Consider the following 27,553-nt stretch of genomic DNA (forward strand, 5'->3'; position numbering starts at 1 on the left):
TTCGGAAGTCGAATAAAACACCCGAGGCCAATGCTATACCAAAGAGTCGTCTACCAGGTGTCCGGTTTTCTCACATTTATCTTATTCTCGGGTTCATAATATTGGTCGTTTTCTTTTATTTTTTTCAACCAACATTAATCTTCTATATAAAAATTTTGCGATCTTTATAAATAACGTAGTTCTTGGGTCTCGAACAAGAACATCTGTTATATTAACTTTTTAACTTTTCCCCGCTACTTTCCTTCTAGTCGAAAGGTTTCAGAGATAACAAACTTCAAGATAGTCTCTGTATAATATTACACGAAAACTAAAATGTATCGGTCCCAACATCAGCAACTTTTAGCCCACATAAAAAAGTAAGGAAACAAGAAAAAATGGTACAGTCATTCTTCCGCATAAGTGTTCAAAAAAATCAAGATATCCTAGTATCATCATTTCATTTGACGTAAAATAAGTTTTACTTATAAGAAAAAAAACAAAATACATTTAGATATAAATAAATGACTTTACAGTGGTATCTACTAAATTGTCCATTGTTTTTGTACGGGTTTCAAAGTCTTAATTTTTATTAAAGCGATCTAAACTACGAGAAATAAAATATTTCCATACATAGATAATATAATATACATCTACTGTTAGAATTTTTAGAATATAATACATTTTGTAAAACAAAATATACCGAGCGTAAAATTTTTAAAATTTACGCCTGGAGATTTGAACGTTACATAGCGCCTTTTGTTGTATGCTTTTATTGAAAATAAAAGTGGCTGATAGTAAGCCTTAATGGTACAAAGGCTTTTTGTTGTGTTTACCTTATATTACATTAAATTACTTCTGCATGTAAAATAAACTGCCATATCCCTAAGGACAGGTAAACACTTTTACATCTTTAGAAGTTGAAAACACCTTCAAGTTATAGATATTCTTTGGCTGGATATAAACAAACGTAATGGGGTGTTAGTAAAATACAGATTGTAAATTCTTAAAAGAATACTACTTATCAACGCTGTTTATACAAATCAAAAATGGATTATTTTTATAAAGAAACATTTAATACTTGTCGAATTTTTTCTTCCATATTTTTTGTATAAAGTATTGTCATGCGAAAAGTTTTTTTTAGGTTTTTTCACCATTAGGTACATATAGTAAATAAAAACAAAAAAGTAGAATACTAGATTATTAATAAATTGTAAAATTATCTATTTAACATTAAATCTCATTAAATTTTAATTAAGTACTTTATTTAGATACTTATTGCTAATTGTACCAATACAGTTAATTACAACCAGATGAATTAATTAAAATCTATTTATAATAAAATAATATTTATGTTTAAAGTTTACTCATATTTGTAAAAAAAAAATTTACTACGCTGTATTATATTACTTTGAAGGTTACAAATAATTTGACATCAAAATACTCTTAATAGTTAATATACATTGATCTAAATAACAATAGCAAGATAAAGTATTTATATTTGCTACCTAGTTGCAACATACATTAAAGAATTTTTTATATATACATATAATGTTTGATTTGAATATTAAAAACAAAAACAATTTAATATTTAAAATGATTCAAGTTTAATTTTTATTTTTACAGAAACCAACGACCTTTTTGTATTAGGCATTAAGCAATACTAGGTATTCAAAAATATTCAGAATTTTTTTAATTAAAATTAGAAGCATACTTAAGTATGTTAAGTATATTTTGTATTTTTTTTTTATTAAATACCTACTTAAAATATTTAAATCAGGTCAGTATTATAAGAATGCTATTATTTATGTATAAGAATATATTTATTTTTTTAATACTGAATCATACTTAAAATCTTAAATTTTAATATTGTAAAATTTAATGTCTCCTATATAGGTGTTATTACAATAATATAATTAGATATCAAAATTGTGTAAAATATATGTACAAATTACATTTAGCTTTTTCTATTAATAATTTTAAGTCTTTTAATTTAAGTAAAAAATATTAAAATAGATATTAGATACATTATTTCTCTAAGTTGGATACACTTGTGAGTAGCTTTAGAATTTTTATAATTAAATAAAATCTTTAAACTTGCAAAAATATTTTTCAAAGTTATAAAACTTATAAAGTTTATAAAAAAGAACTATATAAATATTCAATTGCAATTTCAAGTCTCAGATATTGTTTTAAATTTTCATAAGATATATTGATAAATTATAAATATGATGATACTGGTATCATTGTAGTATTTATTGAAATTATAGTAAATAATAAGTTCATTAATACAGTAGATTCTCATTATGTCGAATCTAAACAAAAACAGGAAAACGTTCGAGATAGCGACGTTCAACATAATAAGAATCTACTGTATTTTAATTTTAATTCTATGGATTTGTAAAAAAAAATAAAAATAAATAGTTATTCACTTCAGAAAACTTATTACCTATTTTTTATACATTAGTTCAAAGTAATTAAGTAACAAAAAAATCTAAAAATCTTGAGAAAAAAGTAATATTTTTGTTTAATTAGATTTTGATAACAAAATTGAATACATTTTTCATTGTCCCTTATTATTTTAAGTGTCTTATAGATTTTTTTTTAATAAATTGTTTTATTCAATTTTATGAATTATTATACTTTTATCTGGTATAATCTCAAATATTTTATTTTTTTTAAAGAAAAAAAAATTTGTATAATAAAAGCTTGCAGAATAAATTATTGTTAGATACTTATAGGTGAATTTGTGTTGTAATATTTACAAAAAAGAATTTTTAGTAGAAAAGCTACATTTAAAATTTGTTAACGATGCAAAAACATAACATAGTGTGTTATTACTTGTTTCAAGTTTATGGTAAAAGAAGATGCCGTAGATATAGCCGATATAGGGGAAGAACTGGAGATGTAAGGATACTTAAGTGATAACTTCCTCCCTCGTGTTCCGGTGCTTTTAACTTTATACACACTCATACAAAAAAAAATATATATATCGTCTGTAGTTTGTACGTACAAATCGATCTGAGAGAAGAAAGATAGAGGGGTGAACGAAAACAGAAAATGGCCTTTAATTACACGCATTGTGTTATTTACCAACAAATTGTTATTGTATATTATGGTCAAAAACTCACAAGGTAAATTACTTTTTTTTTAAATTAGAGATTTTAAGGATGAAGAAACAATATCGAACTCTGTTTCGAATATAATTTGTAGGTACCCGTAACACTAAGTTCACCACGATTTTGATTATAAAAATCAATACTTGTCTTAAGTATGTGTACGATTTTGTATGAGTACCTTTTTAAAACTCGGTAAAAGTGAATAATTTTGTAATCTAACATGATTGGTTTTCTTGTTCTCTGAATTACATATTAACGGGTTTTTAATTTGCATAGTAATTAATATTACTTAAAATAATAAACTCAAATAATCTGTTAGTTTACGATAATCATTTGTTGGTTACTATTTGATAATTATCTGAGATATTGGCACATTGTATATCATACATTTGTTCAAAATTATGTTTTATTAATTTGAATGAAATAATTTTCGTTTTTTTAAAAACCACTATGAATAGAAAAATATTTATTTGAAACTCAATACAATTTTTCTAGTATTTTTAAATCTAATCAATTAAATGAATAGAAAAATAATGATTTATTAATTATTAAAATGTTGCGTAGTATTTTCCCCGATTTTTAAAAATTCTCTAATCATATATTTTATATAATATTTAAAAACAGGTGAATCGACATTATTAAATATAATACATTTTTTGACAAACTTTTGCCTGTTTCTATGATATAGATGAAAAATTAAAGAAACTTCCGTTGAATCTACTTTAGTCATCATTATCATAGTAGCGTGTTTAACCGAACGATGTGAGAACACAAATCCTATTATCAGTCTTGTTGGATTTAATTAAAGTTTTTACTTTTTAATTAAACAATATACATATAACTATCAGGACTGAGAAGCACTAGTTTATTTACCATATACTATGTACAGTGGCAGGCAGTGTTATAAATCACAAATGGAGATAAACTTAGTGCAGATAACGAGGTTTAAAGATAAGACAAAATATGTTTGTGCAACTTTTGATCCTTTAATAAGGACAAACGTGGAAGATGACACAGGAGAAAAAAAGATAATCAGTGTACCGGTCGGGTTTAGTATTTTTATTGTTTTATTTTAAGTACGTGCAACGGTATTAATACAAAACGCCGTCAGATTTATTTAAATCAATTTACACTAAAAACAATTATTTCAGGTTAAATTTTAAACGCCAATGATTAATGAGATATTTTATAGTTTAAATAATGTATTAATTAAAACGACTGCAAGTTGTATATATTTTGTATCAATATACATATATTATGTAAATAAGAATTCTTAATATTTTAAGCTTAGCTAATAAATGAGGTATTAAATTAATATTACGATTCAAGACGTAGGTTAGGTATAATATGATTTATTTAAAAAAATATCTTTTAATTTTTTTAAAGTTAATAATTGCATTAAAATACATACTTGAAATATTATATTATATTTATAAAATAGTTATGACTTGATTTTTTCAATGGTATATTCTTGAATTTTGAACTGATTTATTTTAATTGGAAACGAATATATACCTTTTGATACTATAGTTTCAAGACAAAATACTCATCATTCAATTAGATCTATTCATTTTTATAATTTAAAATATCTTATATTAATGGGTTAGTTGTTTTTAAATATTATCTTCGAGTTTAGGTTTCCTAGTGATGAGTACTTGAAATCGGAATGATCATTGTTCAATGTTAAAAATTACTACACAGGCAATTTTGAAAAATTATCTTTATAATTCTCCAGTGCATTATCTTTATCTTATAGTCTATTGCAGAGCTAAATCTAGTGAAATAGAATGATACAATTATATATGTTGCGACACACGAACAAATAAGCCGTTGTGTATGATATAGTGGTATTTTATACATTAATTTATCTTACAATAATTTCACTTTTTACTTTCTTCTTCTTTTTCAATTAACACTTAATGTTATTTATTCTATCTGTAGTCTATTTATTTATGATATATTTATATCTATGTGTTCACTAGAAAAACTGTGTATTACTAAAAATATAATTGGTTTATATACTATAATAAGTATATACGAATATCATTAATCCAACTCAATGCCAGTGATAAGTTCTAGATATGCACCGCGCATTGAATAATAATTAAATTTAATAGGTACCACTTAAAATAATTCTGAGTTAGAGGATCTTTTTATTCTAAATCCTGAGCATGATCGGAATATCAGTACCTATTATGGAGTAGGTATAAATTATAGTTAAACAAATCCTCACTATTTGTTATCACTTTAATCATTTTAGGTTCAATATTATGTAATTTATTCTTAAATAATTTATTACGCATAAAAATATTATACATAATAATGTTATGAATTATCTTAATAAAAGTTATACATTTTTTAGGTTTAACATAATAGTATTGTAATTTATTGATGAAATAGGTATATCTATCTGCATAAATAAAAATTATATGGTGAAAAAAGTAACAAAAATATGACGAAATAGAAATTACAGTTATAATACTTTATTCAAAATATTATTTATCTTAAAAATGTTAACTATATCCTAAGAATACGAATAATCGTTAAAAAATACCAAGAAGCATTTTATATTGACACGTTTAAAATAAAATATTTTATAAAATATTAATGGGTAACAAATATTTAAAAAAACACTCAGATTTTTAAACCGTTGACTGGGTTAATACATAATTGGTATTCTCACAAAAACAGTTTTCATTTTAAAAGAATTACATTCCTATTGAAGTTAGTTTAATTCAATTTTATCATTTATTGACTGTCAAATTTGATGACGATAGATTAAAACTGTCACAATCTAATATTTATTTATCATTGAAACTAATTCGTCCATATAATATTATATAATAATATTAATATTAAAACTTTTATATTTTTACCTTACATAAGTTTTCATAAATTAACCTTCATCAATCTATATTAAATTTAAATATCTAACAAATTATAATTTAAAATTTCTCTCACATAAAATAACTGTATATATTTATTAATTATTTAAATAAAAAAATATCGTTTATTAAATCTGGAAAATTTTGTATACATATTCTTTGAGACTTAGAGAGTTTTTAAAACTTTGTTTTTCAACTCATATAAGTAATACATAAGGGTGGCTCACACGGGAATTTTGTTTTGGCTCACAACAATTTAATTTTTTTTTTTCATTTATGTATAGGGTTGCCAATGGTTACAGAAATAAAACTGACTCTTATAATATAATCTATATGTAGTTATAGATTATACTTGTTTATAAAATGTAATATATGTTTGTTGCTTATATTCTCGAAAAATACTTGACCGATTTTAGCGATTATTTCGGAGATTGTTTTTGGGAATATGTGGAAAGCGACTACACCTAAAGTAGTTTTCATCGCATTAAAAAATATACCAAGTGCTATATCTAATCTGCTACAGGCGGATTGCTAATCTTAGTCGAATCAGTTGACACAGCGAGGTACACTGACGCCGATATATCCGTGGGCTGAAGTACACTAAAGTCTAACTTATCGTATTTTATATTTGTTCTTTTTTTCTTAATCGAAATTAGGTTATACAACTAGTATATTTAAGTATAAAAAAAATTAAACTCAATACTCATAAATAATAATATGTTTTTGAGTAAAATGCATAAATAAGTGTAAAGCAATTTCTAGTATTGATTATTCTTTAAAACTCAAACATAATTTAATTTAATTTTATTATTTTTGTTAGGTCATATTATTATATGCGTGTATTTAAGATGCAATTAATTACATTTTAATTTGTTTTTGTACATGTTATAATATGCTCAATGGATTATGTATATCTTTATTCAATTGTGTAAAATGGATTAAAAAATAAGCTTTGTAAGTGATAAATTTTTATTAACATTAAAACAATATGTTTGTTGAAAAATATTGTTTTTAACTAAATCAAGAAAACACTGAAAATTCAATAAAATAATCGCCACTTTTTATCATTATTGTATGTCCAATGCCCATTACTTATATTTTGAACCAAGTGGCCACACCCATATCAATGTGTATAAAAGCTCTGAGATGTATTACTATATGAAAGCCATTTATGATATATGTATAATGAAGATATCTAGTATATAAATACCTACAAGACATATATATATATATAAACCGAACTACCATACCTACTTATATCTGTGTACGTTTATATATATACACATACCATAGGCGTATCCAAGAACTATTATATATAATAGTAAAGGCTGCATGTATCAATAATAATTAATATTAATCAATGAGTACTTTAAGCGTATTGTATAGAATACAATAAATAACTATTTTTGTACAGATACAGCATTATGTTTGATAATAATTTTGTGTCGTTAAATTCAATAACGAAAAATGATGGTAGGTTAGTCCCAATCACTCCAATCCTCTTCTATATTGGCCATATTAGTATTTGTTTGTATCATTAAGTAAATATTAACAACAATACTCGTAAAACTGTGTGGAATCTGAAAAATATTATCAAATTATAAAAGGTATTATTCCTTTTTTTCTCTGATAATCTGAAATCGAACTATATAAACTTATTATTTAGTTTATTACATACTTTTACGTTTAAAAGGCAGAGATTTAAATATACTATCTTAAAATAATTTAGATGTATACAATTTAATTTCTAAGTTAATTAATCATAAATAGATACTTAAAGTTTATATGAGTGGAAGAGTAAAGTTGCACTAATATTATATTTATAACTATAACGTCTATAACAATTAACTACTCGTTAAAAATTTGATTTTGAGACATACAAGTTATCAGAAAAAATATTCTGCTTAGAAAAATTAAACTAAAAATGTATACTGACATTCAGTTGACAGTCGTGAACCAAATTGTATCATGATGTTCAAAAATGTTTTAGGAAATATGTTTGAAAGTAATAAGATACGATGTGTTTAAAAGAAACGCGAATGATTTGCTTAAATATAATAACAGTATAAATATACTGAAGAACCGGCACATCTATGCAGTAGTTATCTTAATTAGTGAATTATCAATTTTATATTAAACTCTATGTCCACGATTCTCAAATTAATTAACCTTAGATTTAGAGTTTACTTTTTTATGCAAATTCAACTTTAACAATATAAATATCTAATATAAAACGAATACTTTCAATCTATATTATATAAGTATTTAAACTTTAAAAGATCAATAAAAATAATCGGGGGATAAAATATTTATATTCCATACTTTTAGGTTAAATAAACGCGAAATCCATACTTATAGAATAAGTCAATATTATTTTTTCAAAGTCTTACGACGAAATCACAATACCTATAAGTTAGCAGAAAAATAAATGAACATTTACGAAAAAGTTACATAATACTACATAGGTAATATTTTAAAAATCAAATGTTTATTTATTTTTATTGTATTATAAAAACCAAGAAGTGATGAAAATATTTTTAAAATACAAAAAATGTATAAGGCAATAAATAAATAAATCATGACATTTATTCTGAAACAAGCACTTTTATCACAAAATTAATAAATTGCTAGTAATAGGTACATCAAATACCTATATATATATATTTATGCTATTGTTAAATTCATACCGTATTATAAATTTTAATGTTAAATGGAATTATTGATATCATAAATTATTATTGTCAACGTCACAAGATGGATTAATTCTTTCTTAGCATAATATTTTGTGGTATTGTGTCTAAATTACATAATATTAAGTATTATAAATGTTTCACTTAAAGAATAAGTAGTAGGTATATTTCATTCTAACAAGGTAGGAAATAAAAATTGAAATTAATCTAAGTCTATTATTTTCTACTCTATTATTATTATTATTTAAAATACTAGTAAATCATTGTCTTTTTACAAATACACATATTACTTTGATAGTATTTTATTGTTTAAGGCTAACTTTGGTTTTCGATATCACGACAAATTGAATTTTATTGAAAAAAAATAAAAAACATTTTCATGTAAGTAGTAACACTATTTTTGATATTTCGTCATCTTCACTAAGTTCTTTATCAATAACATTCTTTATCTTTAATCTGTAAAATATTAACCCGTATTAATAGAAAGTGAAAACAAAAATTTAATTCATATTTTAGCTTATTGTACTGGACGATCAGAAATTACTTAAACTTAATCATATGAATTTATTTAAATGAATATAATTTACAATAATATTTATATATATATATATATATATATATATATATATATATATATATATATATGTTGTCATGTTGTATATTATGAGTTTATGATTCGGTCGTAATTTTATCGATATTATGCAACTGTAGACGTGAGAATATAAGATAAAAAAATATATATACTATAAATAAAAATATGCATTAAATATACAAAATAAGGTAAAAACTTTGAAATACGCAAAATATACAAAATACTATAACTGTTATTTTAATAAAAGTGATCTAAATCGGGAACAATATTCTCATGAAATATCAAAAAGCTTATTTCAATATCTACACATATGTATGGCGTATAAATTCGTTCCCTATTTATTACTTATCGCCATGTGGATGACGGTGATGGTGAAATTAATTTTTTAGTATATATATTTGAAGTATTCTTTTTATACAATGTAGATCTTTAATTTAGATTGTGTAGCTATGTGATGTAATTTTGTTCAATTTTATGAAATTGATAATGATAACAACCCATTTCACAAAATACACACAATTTATAAAATGAGTGTTATAATTAGTATGGATGTGAAGTATAATTTACAGGATGCCCAACAATAAAGATTTAAAATGATGAGAGTCATACAATCTCCATTAACCCACCACTTTAAATTAGTAAATCCTCATGAGATATTCCGTGTATGTATTTTTGTTTTTTCAGAGCCTTTTATTTTTAATTAACCCTGTTTGTATTTATTTATTTACAAAAATAAAAACCCTAATTAGTTACATTTAGTTTAAGGTCTAATATATTTTACCTAAACGGTACGCAGAATGGAAAAACAAAAATATATTTGCAAAAAAATGTTTACTATGGTCTACAGATATTTGACACGTTTTACTTCAAACACGATACTTATAAGTGAGAATTAAATATATGTTACGTTCGGTACATTTAACTGGGTAATATATACACTTAAAAAAAAAGTTATAAAACCCTATAAAGGCTATAATTATACTGTACATAGTTGTTTATTCTAACCAGTGCACGGCGAGGAGGCAAGCATACGAATTAAAAACGAATACAAACTCGCCACTCTTCACCGAAGTCAGTTGATACAATTTATATTGTTTATTTAAATCTATATAGTTTTTTAGACGAGTAAACGACCAGGCATACACCATGTGGAGAACTTTTGCAACAGACTTTACTGAATGGCGAGTTCGACGTAGTCTTAACCACTTGTCATTTATCCATTACGCAGTGGCCTTGACAATATATTTACTACATAGCGCGTGACATGGGTCTCTTAAAAATATAAAAAGTTTTTTTTTTGTTTTTAAAACGTTCTTCTTTTGTCTAAACATTGTATGCGCTTCAGCTAAAAATATTACATATTTAGATTTTTTTGGTGTTAAATAACTATAATAATAGTAAAAAGTTAATGTTTTTTTGATGTACATAGTCTACACGAAAATATTTTTCTAGACGTACCTATCTGAACGTTTTGTTTACAATATAATATTAAATTCATATTGTGTGCTGTTGACATGAATCTTATTTGTTTTTTAAATATTTATGAATTTATAGCTACTCAATGATAATATTATAGAGTATGTAAGGTAGAAACTAATAAAATTATTCTTTAAAAAACATATCTATAAAAAGCAAAAAAAAAAATGCAATTGTTGATGTGCAATTAAGGGTATGTCAGACATGTCAGTACACTTTTTGTTCGACTCTTTAACCCAAACGCAACAAAAATAAAATACTTTCACGCAAAACATTTTTTTTTTTATGTTTTTAAGTAGTCTAAGGGTAAAATTACCTGCTATAAGAATCTTATCATAGTAAAACATAAGACCGATATGTCAAACCAAATATCAAATATTTTCTTCTATCATTTTAGGTGATTTTGTTCTATAATTATTAAAAACTGATTTACGGGAATGCGATGTACCTATGATGCACGTAGGTCTGAGAAAGAAAACAAATATTGCACTAACACCCACTTAACTATTTCAATAATACATTTTTCTATTTATGATTATTATCTGAAGGTATATTTAAATCAATTGTTTTTTTTTTTTTTTAAATAAATAGGTAAGTAAAATTAATGTTTATTACGTATGGTTAAGAAAAAACCAAATCAGATTTTATATTAAATAATAATTACCTATTAATCCTATTAATACTTCCTATTAATCTTCATACAATCAAGAATCAATAGCCTATCAACTAAAAAGTCTTTTCCTTTTCGCTGTTTAAAACCTGTATTTTAAAAATAAAATATTACCAAATAAAAATACATAATAATATAATAATATTAGTAAAATTACCCTTTAATGTAACAACTATAATAATTTAAATTTATTATTTACTGTATAAATGTATAATGTATATGTTTTTTTCTATATTTATTGATTCCAACTCCGTTTGAGCATATTTTTATTGTATATTAAAAATATACATTCAATTTGCTTGTAATAATATACAAATGTTTATTATTGAAAATTTAAAACAACGTACTTCAATGAAAGTTAATGTTTGTATCTTTTATAGTTTTGTTTAATGTGGATCTCTTTTAAACTTTGGATTCAAAATAATATTTTGAATTAATATTTATGTAGAATTAATTAAAAACAGAACTAATGTAAAAATTAAAGTATCTCCATTACAAGCTTATGTTTTTCAATTATTTGACTCAAGAACTAAATATTATTTTGGTAAATTATAACTCGTATAACAGTCGACTGGCATAAATAAAATTAAAACTATATTGTTGAAAATTAATTTCAAAAGTCTATGTAATAGTTTTTAATTTCATATTTTCTGTAATTAATTCATCAGTTGTGTTTAACTGCACACTATTGCGTGGTCTTGATAATAAATATGATTATTCATCTCCTTTTAACACGTAAAAAAAGTACTTTTTTGTTTTTTTTTTCTATTAAAATATCTTACTGCATTAAATTTTAATATAAAGCGACACGAAACGCAATTGTAACTAACGAGAAATAGTTAATACTATGACAGTACAATTTTACAACTGTTTTGTATAATTGTCTTAAACACAAAGTTTTAATTTATAAATTTGAAGATGAACTTTTCATTTAAATAATTAACTATTTTTAAGAATAGTTAAAGGTTAAATTTTTTCCTAAATCCGTTATAATGTTTTTAGATATCAACACATGTAAATGTAATAATTTACTTTTCTACATTACTATTATTGTTTTTGGAACTACAAATATAAATCTTATAAGTTCACACATTACAGATTATATTATTACTTTTGAAATTTGAAATTTTATTAAAATATAATTAAATTCTACATGTTTTCAAGTTTTAATCTGTTTATAATCTAATATATAGTTGAAAATATAACATAACAATATTGTTTTTTTATTTTAAAGTTTTAGCTTTAACGCATACAACGTAATATATTATAGAAATTCAATAATAAATGTATAATTTACTAACACACTTTCAACACAAAATTCTTAGGTCGGTAATCGTAAAGTTATAATGAAGACATTAAGTCGTTTATTTTCACCTTTATATTGAAAATTAAATTGGTAAAATCTTTACCAAGTACATAACACAATTACAATAAAACGGTTATTCATTAAAAGAAATGTATTAATCAGAAAAATCAATTTATAATTTTAAATATTTTATTTTATATAAGGTTTCTTAATATACAACTACTATTAGTTTTTATAAAAATATAATTAGTATAATATATACAATTATATATTTGTGTTTAAAAATAGACAATAATCATGCTAATAAAGCAATTTTTCTGTCATGGTCAACTGTCGGACACGAAAGTTAACGACGGAAATAACCAATTTAATCGATTGGTATGAAGTGGCGGAGAGGCCTATAGGGAAATTGGGATTTTCTCGATAGGCTCTCATCCGAATTGTATGTGCAAGCACCATCACATTATTTATTAGTGGCCAGGGGCCCTTTTCACTCAGCCCTTGGCTAATTCATGGTAACATAAAATATCTTTATCTACCACTGGGTGGTGATCTATGGACAGAAACGCATGAAAATCGATTGCCGTCTGAAGTTACTCTTATTTGAGTATAATATAATTGAACGATTTTACCTATTGGCTTATTTATTCTTTAAGAGGACGTTATACGCCCGTATGCGTTGTCTCTGTCTTACTAATGTAGATCATAGCAAATTTGCGTTCAGCAGATCACATTTTGTGATGTTAGCTTTAATATTAGAGTCAGTTTACCTATTATCAAACTTAAATACAATAATATTATCTATGGCATCTGATAGGCTATTATTAATATTTTAATTTTTAAGCGAACTACGAGCATTTTAACAAAATCTGTTCTGCTGAACGCAAATTTGCTATGATCTACATTAATAGAGAGAAACAGCACTGCGGTTAAAACGTATAACGTCCTCTTAACAAATATTTTTTGCTTAAATATTCTTAATTTATTTAAAAAGTTATTTATAGTATTTTTATTTTATAAACATTAACCTAGGTTAGGTTACTTAACCTGAATCTTAAATATCTACTGATTTAGAAAATTAAATTAAAAATAGGCATGCGAAACCCATTAATATGATTTATAATGTCTGTGATACCTAGGTATTTTGATTCTATAACCATCGTGGACCGATATTTGACAAATTTAAGTGAACGTATTTTCACTGATTTTTACAATTTTATAATTACGTATTTACGCAACGGCCTATAATTTTAGAAATAAATGGGACCAATTGTAAATTATTTACTCTAAAATTATATTAAATTTTTCAAAAAACAAAATTAAAATGAACCGTTGTGGACTTTAATTGCAATTGTAATTTTTATTTTTTTCAGCCGATGGTGGTGGTTGTCCTTCACCCGGCCTCACGCTGAACGGCACTAGAGTTGTTCCACGGTCGGGCATGTCACCGGACTTTTCAACATTGTCCGAAGTGAAATTCCCAGCGCGCCTGCCGTCCCCTTCCGGCAAGGGATCGGTGTCAGCGGCGTCGTCATCCTCAGCGGAGGCTGAAACTCCGTCCAGGATCTGCAAGATAAAATGTGTTTCGGGCCAATGGGTTGGTCCCCTGTGCCAAGGTTCGTATACATTTGATACATGTTTATACATATACGTATTATTTTGGTTTGTTCGTCTTCGTTTTAATATCCATTAGCAAAAATAAACCAATTCCCCTTCCCCAAGCTATTCTCTTCCATTCACAAACTCTTACGATTAGAGGTATACTGAAGTTTTTGACAATTTTTATCGTTTTTGTAATACCTCGATAAAACGATTGGTACCCCTTGTCACATTATCTTATTAGTGTATGCATATTATGTATATGTTTAATAAGCTCTTAGAGTCAATCTTTTGTCACGATTTTTTAATCTTCTCTATAATTTATACATTTTGTATTTTTACCACAGTAATTGATTCAATACATTATATTTATATGTAGTTGATATTTACGATTTTTTTAAAAATAATTTTAGTCAATATGTGCAGAATTATAGTTTAGTAGGTACTAATTTAAATTAGCTTGTATATCAGTATTACATATAGAGTATGAACAATATAACAATTTTTAGTATGACAAATTAATGATCTATATTAGAAAATACATTTTACGAGGAATAATTATGGTGCTTTGCCTCCAGTTTTCACTAGATTTTGAAGAAACTTTCAGATGTTTTATCTTAAATGTTTTCTATACTTCAATATTACTCATCATTTACATTTTCTTACTTACTTTTTTTTTGCCAAATGGTAAATATTATGTAACATAAAAATAAAATGTATATTATAATTGTTTGTATCATAGATATAAGGTAAATGATTCTTAGCATACGTAGTGATTTAGCTTTTATGATTTATATTGTTCACCAATTTTGTAAATAATTAATTGCATTGGAAGATAAATAATAAACCAGTCGTCAGGTAAACAGTGTATCTACACTGTCGTTAATTTTTCAATATTTAAATTTAAATTCGTCCAAACTATTAATACTAAACAAATGGAAAGTGAGTAATTTACTATGAATTAAATTTTAACAATTTCTTGTACATAAACATAATTTTTCAAATACCTACACCACTGAATGCCAATATACTTTAGGTACCATTATACAATACACGCGTACGAATGGTGTAATTGGCTAATTGCGTTTCTCCGTAGGCATACTTATAGCTTATTAATATTGCATCAAGAGGTACTATAACTTGTCTCTCTAGTCTCTACTTCTCACTGTGTAATATAATGTGTTCAATTTTCATAACCGGAAGGGCTCTTGTTACAAGCTGTAAACAATGTGGAACCACAATGTGATGCTATACATTATGTCATTTACAAATATTTATCTCGAATGAGACAAAACTATTTCAATACTTTGCATTACGTATGTGTTATGTATTTCGATATGCACATTAATAATTATGAACAAAGAATGTATTTCTTCGTTGTACTCTTGCAATCAATGGAATTCGATAAGTGTATAAAAAAAAAAAACAAATAAAAATGTAAATATGAAGAAGATACTATTAATATATCAGTACATAATGCTCTACTTAGAATTAATATACTTTCATAAAATTGGATATAATATATGTTTTAAATATTCAAATTAAGTCTTTTGTCGAATTTTGCGTTGTTCAAAACACAAACGTGACATAAATACAGATATTATTTTGTATAGGAAATATTCAACAACATTTATAATTAACTCTTCTCAAGCATAATGAAATATTATTTATTATAATTTTAATATTAATGAAGGTATATGAAAAATGTTATCAAATTTGTGATTTTGTAAATATTTGTTGGTTATTTAAATATTAATACTTTTTTTTTTTAATCAATGGCATGTTGATTCTTGAAAAATAAACAAAATGAGAAATATTTCATTGATGTCTGGTTTTTGATTTTTAAAACATAGAATATTAAATTATTTATCGTTTGAACAAAGTAAATTATTGCGTAAAGAGTCAGTTTTTTATTTTATTTTTATTTATATTTAGTATTAAATTTAAGATTTGAGATTATGTAAATAATAATTAAACGTACCTATTACTTTTCTAATTCATCATTTCTTGCACTGGTAATACTTTGGGTTATTTTGAAAAAGCACAGAGTTTTGAAAACTCTCTTAAATCTTGATTATATTTACTATTTACACAGTAATGTAGAGCAAGGAGTTCTAAATTGAATAACAGTTTGATAACACTAAATAAACAAATGAAACATTAAGGAAAACATTAAAATATTTTAAAATAATATGAATATAAAAATTTGTAAATATTTATGACCAGAAAAAAATGTGTCAATTTAAAATGCGCTAAACATAATAATATTATATCGAAGTATAAATATATTTATAACTCTATGGTTATGTAGTAATTTCAATATACCTTTTTAAAAGTAGTTAGATATCTTATTAAACTTGATAATTTTAATCTGTATACATTCTCAAATGTTTCAAATGTTTTTTTTATTATACTTATATTCATTTATTTTATTCTTATGATTAAAAGTGGCCATAATTGTTTATTAAGGATATGAAAAAATAAATAATATCAACTCCGTTCAATTTTAGATCCTGAACGCTCTGTATAGATATTACAATGATGTATGTTTTCTATTTTTTTTTTCTATCCATCATTACAGATTAGGTCAGTAAAGAACTCCAATTTTCATAAATGGGAGTGGTTTCTGATTGCAAAGTGGGTCTAGTTGATACTTGTAGATTCAAAAGTAAAAAAAAAAAAAAAAAAACTGAAGGAAAAACTAGAATTTTTACGAAAATTGATTTTTTTAAGTAACTCGAAAACAAATTATAGTAGATATTTGAAATTTGAAATAAATATTTTGTATTATCATTTACTCATTTTACTAAAATTTAAATTTTTTCTATATACTTATGTCAATAAAAAATTATCCACTGGTCAAAATTCTCGAAAATTAAATAAGAAATTCCACAAACGTTATTCTTTTATCTTGTATAAAAATAATTAAGAATAAATATATATAATTTTAATTTATATGCATTTGAAGTTAGAATTTTTACGGATTTCATCGAAATCACAAAAAACTGTAACTATTTAGTATTTAAAAATGCATAACATTTTTTTTTTAATGTACATTTTATACAATATTCTAAAAATGCTTACTGAAACTATAAAATATAAACAATTTAAAAAGATAATTATTTTTGTAGACATTTAAGTTCTAATTTAGACCAAATTAAAAACGACATATAACGATATGTTTATTTTATTATTTTGTTATAATTTAAAAAAAATTATTATAACATTATTCGTGAGAACCTAGAACTTTTATGTGTATTTTATTATTATGAATTTTACTGAACGAAAATTCCAAGAATATTCATACTTTATTCATTTACCACATTAACTCAGTATCGTGTTTTTAAGTTTCCAAATCCAGATAAATGGACAATCGAAACAGGTTTATTGTAAATACATTTTTATTTTTTATTTAATAATATTATATCAGTAGGACCGGGGTGTTTATGGTTGATAACATAATATATCTGTTAATAAAAAATTACTCAACACCACATCATAATTTCTAATTATTCTAATTAGTTATAATTTCAATTCATATAAAATATATTTCAAAATCATTAGAATTTTTTTTTAGTAGTTGTACCTAATAGTTACAGAAAATATCTACATAATATAGAATTCACATTATTTTTTGTAATATCCCATTCATTGTTTTATATTTTTATAATATCTATATAAAAAAAAACATCGATCGTTGAAACAGTTATAGTTACTATCATAATGATTTTAAAGAATATTGGCACTAAAGGTCCATAACAAATAAACTTTTCTAGTGTCTATAATAATTATGTCAATATATAAAATATATATATATATATATATATATATATTATTATCAGTTTTTTTTTTTTTTAAGTGCTATCTTAATTGTATTTTCGCCATAAAATTTTAAGATCGATTTTACCCAAAATCATTTTTTACTATGATTGAATTGAGTGATATACAGCAATAATAATCGATACTAGTCTACATAATATGTATTATTAAATCGAAATGAAATATTTGATTAAAATATACATTAAACACTTGATGACACAAAATCTGGTAGTGTACTATTATAAGATTCAATAATGGAAATGTTTTTAATAAATCGATTTTGAAAATGTTCTAATTTTAAAAGATTTCAACCCCCAAGATCGAGTAACATCGATTTTAATAGTAAATTATATGGCTCTGTGACTGTTCAAGCAAAGTAGTGCGGTCGATCATTTGGTTTGCCAATCGCGACTTTGTCCTTTGAAGATAGATAACCCAATTATCTGTGACAATGAACTACGTGATCTGAAACGTTGCAGCGGTCGGTAAACGTTAGTAATCCCAAGTGATCTTCTAACCAACAAAACCGACTTCAGTTTCATGGTGGAGCAAGGAAGCGAATTATCACTGCGGTGGTGAGATATCATTGACAGTGGGGTCGGCTATGTGACGCCAACGATTATTCCCGGGGTAATCATCACGAGAAACGTACAACATTAATATAAAGACCATGTTATTATTATTATTCACAATCGAAGCGATTTTCGAGGTGGGCAATTAAGCAGCCTTATTTTTTATATTTGTATACCTAGAAAATATAATAGTTAAAAATCGTCTAAATTCTAATAATACATTTTACCAAATATTATTTTAATTTTCTTCAACCGGACAATGGGACAGTTTATTAATTTGATTTTAATCATTATTAATTATGTTGGCTTTATAGTTTAGTAATATTAATAAAATATTATTCTGTAATAGAAATTACTGATAATTTGTTTATAATATTATTATGCATGTTTTTAGATTCTGTCCGGAGCATAATGATATAATTGTATTTCTTTCTTTACTATTTGGAGAATTAAAATGCATCTTAAAGTTTGAGAGTAGTTTCTGGGAGAAAATTGGATCTAGTTTTTACCATAGAGAGGTCGAAAATTCCCAGTATTTTTCAAAATAACCAGAAAAAAACGAAAATGTTTACGAAACACTAGTATTCCTTAGTATTTATAGGTGATGTATTCTGACAGAAAGTCTCTGCTCAGAAGCGCTTATACAATAATATTTTATTGAATTCAAATTTATCACACCCGTAATGTGTGTGACTAGATACCTATTGTACAGCAGAGTGGTACTCACTTGCACAGATTTTTTTTGTTTTTCTGCATATATGATAATATAAGTTATTTTTTACAAGTTTTTAAATATCCTTACTAGAAATATATGTATTTTTTCCTTGGAAAATGACATTAATAATGTCTATGAAGTATATTAGTCCATAAAAAATTCATGGAGTAATGCCTCCATGGGAAAATAAAAGATTTTAGATATTTTTTTTCTTTCTATGTATACCTACATTTTGAGATAACAGATTTAATCAATTACTCGATTCCATTTTAATCATTTTCATTTGATATTTTTGACTCTTTTTAAATTAATTTCGACTTATGATGTACAATTATTAATTGTACTTACTTTACCAGGTCTTTGTCTAAATTCTCATAAAACTTTTACGTATGCAATGATATATGTTTGAATTGAAATTTAACACGTTCATTAAAATAATCTACTATATGACAATGTCCATTTAAAAATATACTACAAAGATTTTTGACTAGTTTTAAAATTTAAATATTAAGGAAGTTAGACATTTTTTGAAAATTAATTAAATGTTTGGCTTATTGATCATAAAAATCGTAAGTATTTAAATTGAGTGTTACTTGAATGGTGAGTGCATAACAATAATATTTGAAACGTAATCGTTAAATAAACTAACTTTGTGTCCTATTTATTTACAGAAGTGATGAGGCTACGTACATTATATTATATATTAATAGTTATGAATTAATAGTTTGTGGATAAACACTTAATATAAATACGCCGTGTTATCATAGATATAATTTATATTAGGTATTTACCTAAATACAGCAAATTAAGGCTATTTATAGTTATTATTCGGTATAATATATTATGTATTTTAAAAATAAATTATTTTGTTCAGATGACTTGAACTAAAGCTATAAATTATTCAATGAAATTATCTCGTATTATAGGTATTAAAGGATATTTTTAAATGATATATTACTTTAATCTACTGATGGTTATTATTTTTTAGAAATAAACGGTGATGGCAGGTTCCAGCCAATACTAAAATCATGTGCACTGGAAGAAGTGCCACCAAATCTTATTCTATCATTTAAAAATCGGATTATTGTAGTGAGTATTTTTTTATATAAATTAAATTATGATGGTGCATTTATTACTTTAAGTGTTGTATTAATCTTTGAATGTTAATTATCTAATGATAAAGTACTTAATAATACAAGTAAACAAAATGTTTTTAGCAGATATCAGAAAATAATACTGATCTTAATATAAAGTAGGGTGTTTACTGTTTATAGGTTCCTTTGTTAAAATTATTAAATTTTTAAAATGTTTAAAAGTATTGGTCTCAACTCTTTAGTAATAAGTTAAATTAATTTCTCGACTAGCTTCTATACGTGTGATTTAGATTACGCTATTAACTTTTATTATAATTTATTGACCATTAAACGAGGTAACTATTATATTACTTTTCAGATGGTTTATGGGTTTGACAATTTATAAGTCATGAAGTAATGTATTATTCACAGCTCATATTGCTTAGAAATGTAAGTCCCCATAATGGCGAATGAAATATATTTAATAAAAACTTTAAATTGTTTAACTGTAACATAATCAGACATTTCAACATAAATTTATTCAACACATATTTTTACGGATACGATTAATATGTTATTACCTAGGTATATTGAAATCAACTTTATTTATTTCGTATGTGTAACATTTATAATATTATAGAAAATAGTTATAATAACTAATCAATGCTCGTTATAAAGGTAGATAGTACCTATTTCTTTTTTTAGTGTGTTCGTCACTTTATTTTTTAAATAGTTGCATTTATACAACTATTTTTAAATGTTAAATATACTTAATTAGCTAGTTTATTTACAAAATACCATAGGAACAGTATTTTTTTTTATGGGCAAAATGTATTTCTTTATTAATTGTAAAAAAAAAAAAATGATGATCTTATAAGACGCGCAATAAATAATAAATACAATGTAATGTAAAATTTAATATAGGTACATCCAAATATGCGGATGATATAAATTATAAACATAGATCTAAATAAAATAGACTAATAAATTTGTTATACATAATAATTAATAACATATTAATATTATATGAATTACCTAAATACCTATGTCAATAACACAACGTTACAGTAGTAGTAGTAAATACCTATTGGCAATTAAATAAACAAGTCGACAAAATTACGATTAATATTGATCACTATAGCTGGAACACAGATGAATACAGAGAATTCTCTGTCTACATTTTAACTATTATATAGGTACATCACAAAAATTTAATTTTCCAGATATTCAATTGAAAATAAATGTATTGTTTTATAAAATTTAAATATTTAAGAATGGTTTATGGTACTTAGTATGTACTTACATTACTAACAATATTGAATCCAATATTTTTGTGTTTCAATGAGTTTTAATCCATCATATAATTTTAAGTTTAAATCTTAAGAATAATTATATATTTTATGTATACTCATGACTTATACAATATAATACAATTCTATAGTTTTATGAATATTACAATATAAATTGTATTATACCAGGTAATATTGAATAAAAAAGTTTCATTGCCATTTTTATTAATTTAAAGACAATAAATTATCAATAGAAATGAAATTATATTTAACTATGAAATAATAAACCTAGAAACTTATACGAATAGACATATTAAAATTGGGGACATGTCTGAAGTTATTCACTTGTAGTAATCATTCTGGAAGAGTAAGTTACAACAATTACCTATAATCAGTTAATAATCCCATTGAATTTCTTTTAAGAAGTTGTATTCTGTTTTGAGTTCATTGAAAGAAAATTAATTTATAAATAGTTTATGTTCAAAAGAAAAAACTTTTAAAATACCCTACTGATATAGACCATATTCCATTTTTAATATACATATATACTTACTATAGAGATAAATTAATACTACTTACATATTTTAAATTATTCATCTAGTTTTTACAAATATTTTTTATATTTTTTTTGTTATATTATAAAGATTCTTATTGAAAATACAAGCTACATTTTAAATAACTTCTGTGTAACAAAAAAATGAAATAACGCATTATAAATACACGTGTTTGTACAATTTATAATTATAAATTATTTTAATTTATTATATTTGATCTAAAACCCACACCACACTACAAAACTAATGCGGGTTAAAACTATTACACTAAATTCTAGTTTGAAATTAGGCAGATTGTAATGTTATTACCCTAACCTTCATTTCCTTCTCTTTTTTTGTTGATCTTAAGCAATTTAAACCTAACTACATTCAAAGTTTCTCATTTAATGTATACACAAATAAAAATCTGAGAACTTTATATATACAAAATGTATAAACCAATTTTGGTATGCGGTACTCGATGCAGTATACAAAATCAACACCTAACTGTTCAAACCAGTAAACCTATAGAAATACGATTTCTGTGAAAGGATACTGAAAAACTTTAGCTAAATAAAACGATTTTATAAGTATACAAATGGAAAAATATGTACTCAATAACGATATAATAAATTTAAATATAGAATTAAATTATCTTCGTTTAATAATGCAAAAAACATTTCTAAATCATACAATTTGTCACATAACTACTATGTATTATAAATAAAAATATTAAAAATATAATATAATTTATAAAAATGTACTCATTTATAAATTACATTAAATCAATAATTAAATATTTAAATTTCACGAAATAAAAAAAATTAATTTAACTAGTTTTATATTTTAGAAAATAATTGATGAAGCCCTTACAAGAAATATTCCTTTTTAAACGCTCCAATTTCTAAATAAAAGCTTCAACATAAATCATGCTGACAATTGTGTCCATGCGGGCTCAGCACTATTAATTACAACTGCTCTATCCTTACAAACATTGTTAAGTTGTTGCTAAGATTACTTGTCTTACAACCAAGTTTAATCAGTGATCAGTGATCACTAATATATCTGTTTTATAAGATACGAATTTTATTATTTCATTAGTATAATAATTTTGTCTTGTAATATACAATATTACATTTTCTCAATACTTCGAAAAAAAAAGTTAAGCTATTTAAATCATATATTTATTCATAAGACAAGCATTTGTTTTTTCTTTTAAATAAAATAAATTCATCAAACATTTTTAGGGGTTCATAAAAATACACAACAAACATAACTAATGATTAAATTTTTAATAAATTAAATACAGTCCTTTTTGCATGTTTTTATTTTAACTTTTCACAACGATAATAAACGAACCAGCGTGTTTTTAGTGGACATAGATTTTACAGTATTCTAATATTTTTATTTTTATTTTATCGATACATTTGAATTTGATTTATAATAATATTAGGATGATACTTAGAAATGTTGACATTTATTATGAACAGCCGATGTTTTAAAACTGTATGAAGTATTTCAAACAGAAATTCTATGTATATAAATAATGTATATATATATATATATATATTGTATATGTAAATATATATACATATTGTAAATGAAATAAAATAATGACGCGTTCTTTAAATTTAAAGTATCTATCTATATAATAAGTTTATTTATATTATATATTATTCTAGTACATATATACAAAAAAAATGCAGTACACTGTGGCTGGTACCCAGTTGTATTATTAATTCATTGATAGTAATTAATAACTATACACATTAATATTGTATGATGTAATAGAATAACTAGTAAAATAATATTAAAACAATTTTTGAAATTATGTGTACTGAACATTTTAATAAATGATTTTTTAACGTAATTTAATTGCGTTTGTAGGTTATTATTTTTATTGTAATGCAAGTCACAGTGTCAGTATTATATACATATATAATTATAACTATAATAACTGAGATCATATTTACATACATATTAATTTTATTTTCTTTGATGTTTATTTAATTGTCTATTACTATTACACCATTATTGTTGTTGCATGTTAAATAATATTCTGCTCACAGAGAAAAAAAACTTGGCACTCATTAAATCTTTAAATATTCAAACAATTATTTTCTTTATTCTTATTTTAGTAAATTTCCTTGTTTGAATTATCTGTATGCATAATTATTTTTTATTTAAATATTATGCGTTTCTTTGATATAAAAGATGAACATTTTTTTTTATCAAAATATTTTTCAACAATCAATTAGTTTTTTTGATCATTTATTTTAAAAGTTATTAACAAGTTTACTTTTATCATGTAATTTTTAACATTTAATTTGTATACATATGTAATACACATGTATATTTTTATTTTATATAGTTTTTATACATGGACTTAAACAACGGAACTGTTAGGTTAGGTTAATTCCAAAGAAGAATTTTATCACTTTTAAATTAATTATAAAATAGTATTTAGTAATGCAATAAATGGAACTTTTTAACTATAATATTAATAATCAATATTATTATATAGAAAACTGAAAAAAAAAAACGTGTTAGAAAATTAGAATTACGTTTACTATTTAGCATTATAAATATACTATACCTATTACGTTACTGTTTTTGAAAGTCAATATTTGGCTTTACTATTGTGAAAGTAGCGTAATTAATTAAATCGATAACACATTGATAATTTGACAATATTAGAATAAATGTTGATTATTTTTTTATTAACCTAATAATATCCGTTCAATAGTATTTATCTACACAAACAAATGCATTTTCTGAATTTTTTATTCGACATTTTGTAATTTTTATGTACATCTATAGTGTGTTTCATAATTCATCAACCCCATATTATAGTTATAGTTATTTAAACCAGATGGAATCATGTTACTACAACTACAGAGTTAGATATTCGTTTACTATCGTCTGATTGTGCTGTATTATATATTTTTTTTATTATTTTCACGGTGCCTATTAGATTTGGATGAATCGTGTAAATTTTGCAGCGATCGTGAGTTTTTTACAGAGTGTGATTGTTTTTTTTTACGTACGGGTTCAGGCGCCTTTGGCGTAGAGGATTGAAAATGTTTTTCTAGAAACTTTCAAGTAATTTCAGTGTTCAACGTAGTCATGATTGTTTTAGTACTTTTCGTTCATTGTAAATTTATCGACTACAAATAATAATAATAATAATAATAATAATAATAGTAATACATTCCTATGTTACCTTATAATGTCTGCATGTACAAGTATCTCTAATATTCGTATAAATAATAACACATTGTAGTGTGACATTTTTTCATTTAATGAAATTTAAACACTTATTAACGTCTAATGTATTATTAAAAAAAAAATTCAGCTTTCCTTAGTTTTTTAGTAGTAAATATTTTTTATTTGACTATGTAATTTATTTCATTAATTTTCTCTTGTATCAAAGCATAATTTATAGTTCTGTATTTGTATCTAATTTGAAAATTAAACTGTATGCAAAATGAAAAAAAATGTTCATTAACAAATACAAATATTTTACTATAGAAATATATCAAGCTTTTTTAATCAATTTAAAACATAAAATTTAACAATTAAATTACGTATATTCTAAGGCCGTTTCTTACATAAAGAAACACTATTGTTATTGTAGTCAGCAGATAAAGATAACTTACAAAAGATGAAATACTTTTATTCAAAAACCAGATAGGTACATAAACATTTTTTTTAGATTGTAATTTATTTATTTATTTTTATTTAATGATATAGAAGACCATAATAATAATTATTATAACTTAGCCCAAAAATCTCGTTTATTAAAATGCATTATAATATTTCAAAGGCTGAGATATCTATTCATTATTCGTGTATTTTATATTAAAAAAGATTTTGTGTATGTAAATATTTTTATGTTTACATGCATTATTTTTCTTTTATTCAAAAATACGAAATAATGATACTAAACCTTGCTTAAAAAAAATTAAAATACCATAAGATCTTTTACGTGAAAGTACGTATGACGTCATGCTATTATGGTATATTTTGAATACGAAAATTCAACCACAAATAGATCAGACTTTCATAGAAAGTATCATTTCAGTACCTACTAATGACAATGCAGACATTTTGGTTCACGTGGGTATACTTATTTTCAAAACGTTGGAAATGAGAATAAAACACCTTTACAAATATTATACCGAATTCTGACAAGTTAATACAATTCTTTCTATAATAAACTAATACAAATAAAAAATATAGATAGTTGTGTATAATATACATTTTATAATTACTTATACATCGAGGAGATAAGACGTTATTTTTATACTCGTATTATAATATTTTAAGCTGTCGCAGTGCAATATTTACTCATATATCCTAAGTATTATAAAGAAAAGCTTATTATAGTTTTTACTCAAATTATTAAATGTCCGATGAAATATAGTACATTATAATTACAATGTGTAATTATAGGTGATGAATATTATTTGTTTTTGAAATTAAACAATATGTATTGATTCATAATTGTATGTATTACGTAATATTAGTGAGTAATTGAAGTACAAATTTCCGTATTATACTACACAATACATATTATTTTAAACTAGAAATATATCAAAACCTTAAATCCATCAAAGTTTTTATGTATTTAAAAAAATAAAATTATTTTCTGTTCGTATTTTTTGTAATATGATTATTAATATTATTTTTTTTTTTTAAATATATTTATTTAATCTGATGAATTATTAATAATAATATTAAATTATTTTTTATTAATTATTAGCATTAATTAAATATACATATATATTTTTTAATCAATGATATTAGGTATACTAATATATTATAGTAGTACCTATATAGTATTGTTATATAAACTATGATGACGGGTAATAACGTGTACATTATACTATAAAGCCAGTTTCCAAAATAAAAGTATTTAACATTTTTAAATCAGATTCAGATTTTGTACTGAGTACGGAGTGAAGGCTAAAAGAAATATTTGAGTTTTAAAAGAAGTTATTAAAATTAGAATTCTTTTCATTCTCTTATGGTTGAAATTAAAGTCATAGTTCTAACTGTTCTAAAACAGTAATCGAATACGTTTTATTTTAAGTTGTATTATGAAAAATGAAATATATTATACACTAATATCTAATGTATTTTATGTAAATTATACAACTTACTGTATTTTATATTTATTTTGCAAATGTTTAAAATACATTAACGTTTTTAAAATTAAGTTTTATACTCAATTAGT

At 23.7% G+C, this 27,553-nt stretch overlaps 1 protein-coding gene across 1 annotated transcript in view; it reads left to right on the top strand.

Annotated features, from left to right (window-relative positions):
• Positions 1–27,553, top strand: part of LOC113548518 (locomotion-related protein Hikaru genki) — a 116,111-nt gene that overhangs the window by 15,739 nt on the left and 72,819 nt on the right. The window contains exons 2-3 of the mRNA XM_026949448.1: positions 14,088–14,330; positions 20,408–20,508. Coding sequence (XP_026805249.1) covers positions 14,088–14,330; positions 20,408–20,508 — 344 coding nt within the window. The remainder of the gene's footprint in view (positions 1–14,087; positions 14,331–20,407; positions 20,509–27,553) is intronic.

Source organism: Rhopalosiphum maidis, chromosome 4 (genome assembly GCF_003676215.2).
Source record: "Rhopalosiphum maidis isolate BTI-1 chromosome 4, ASM367621v3, whole genome shotgun sequence".
Lineage (NCBI taxonomy): Eukaryota > Metazoa > Arthropoda > Insecta > Hemiptera > Aphididae > Rhopalosiphum > Rhopalosiphum maidis.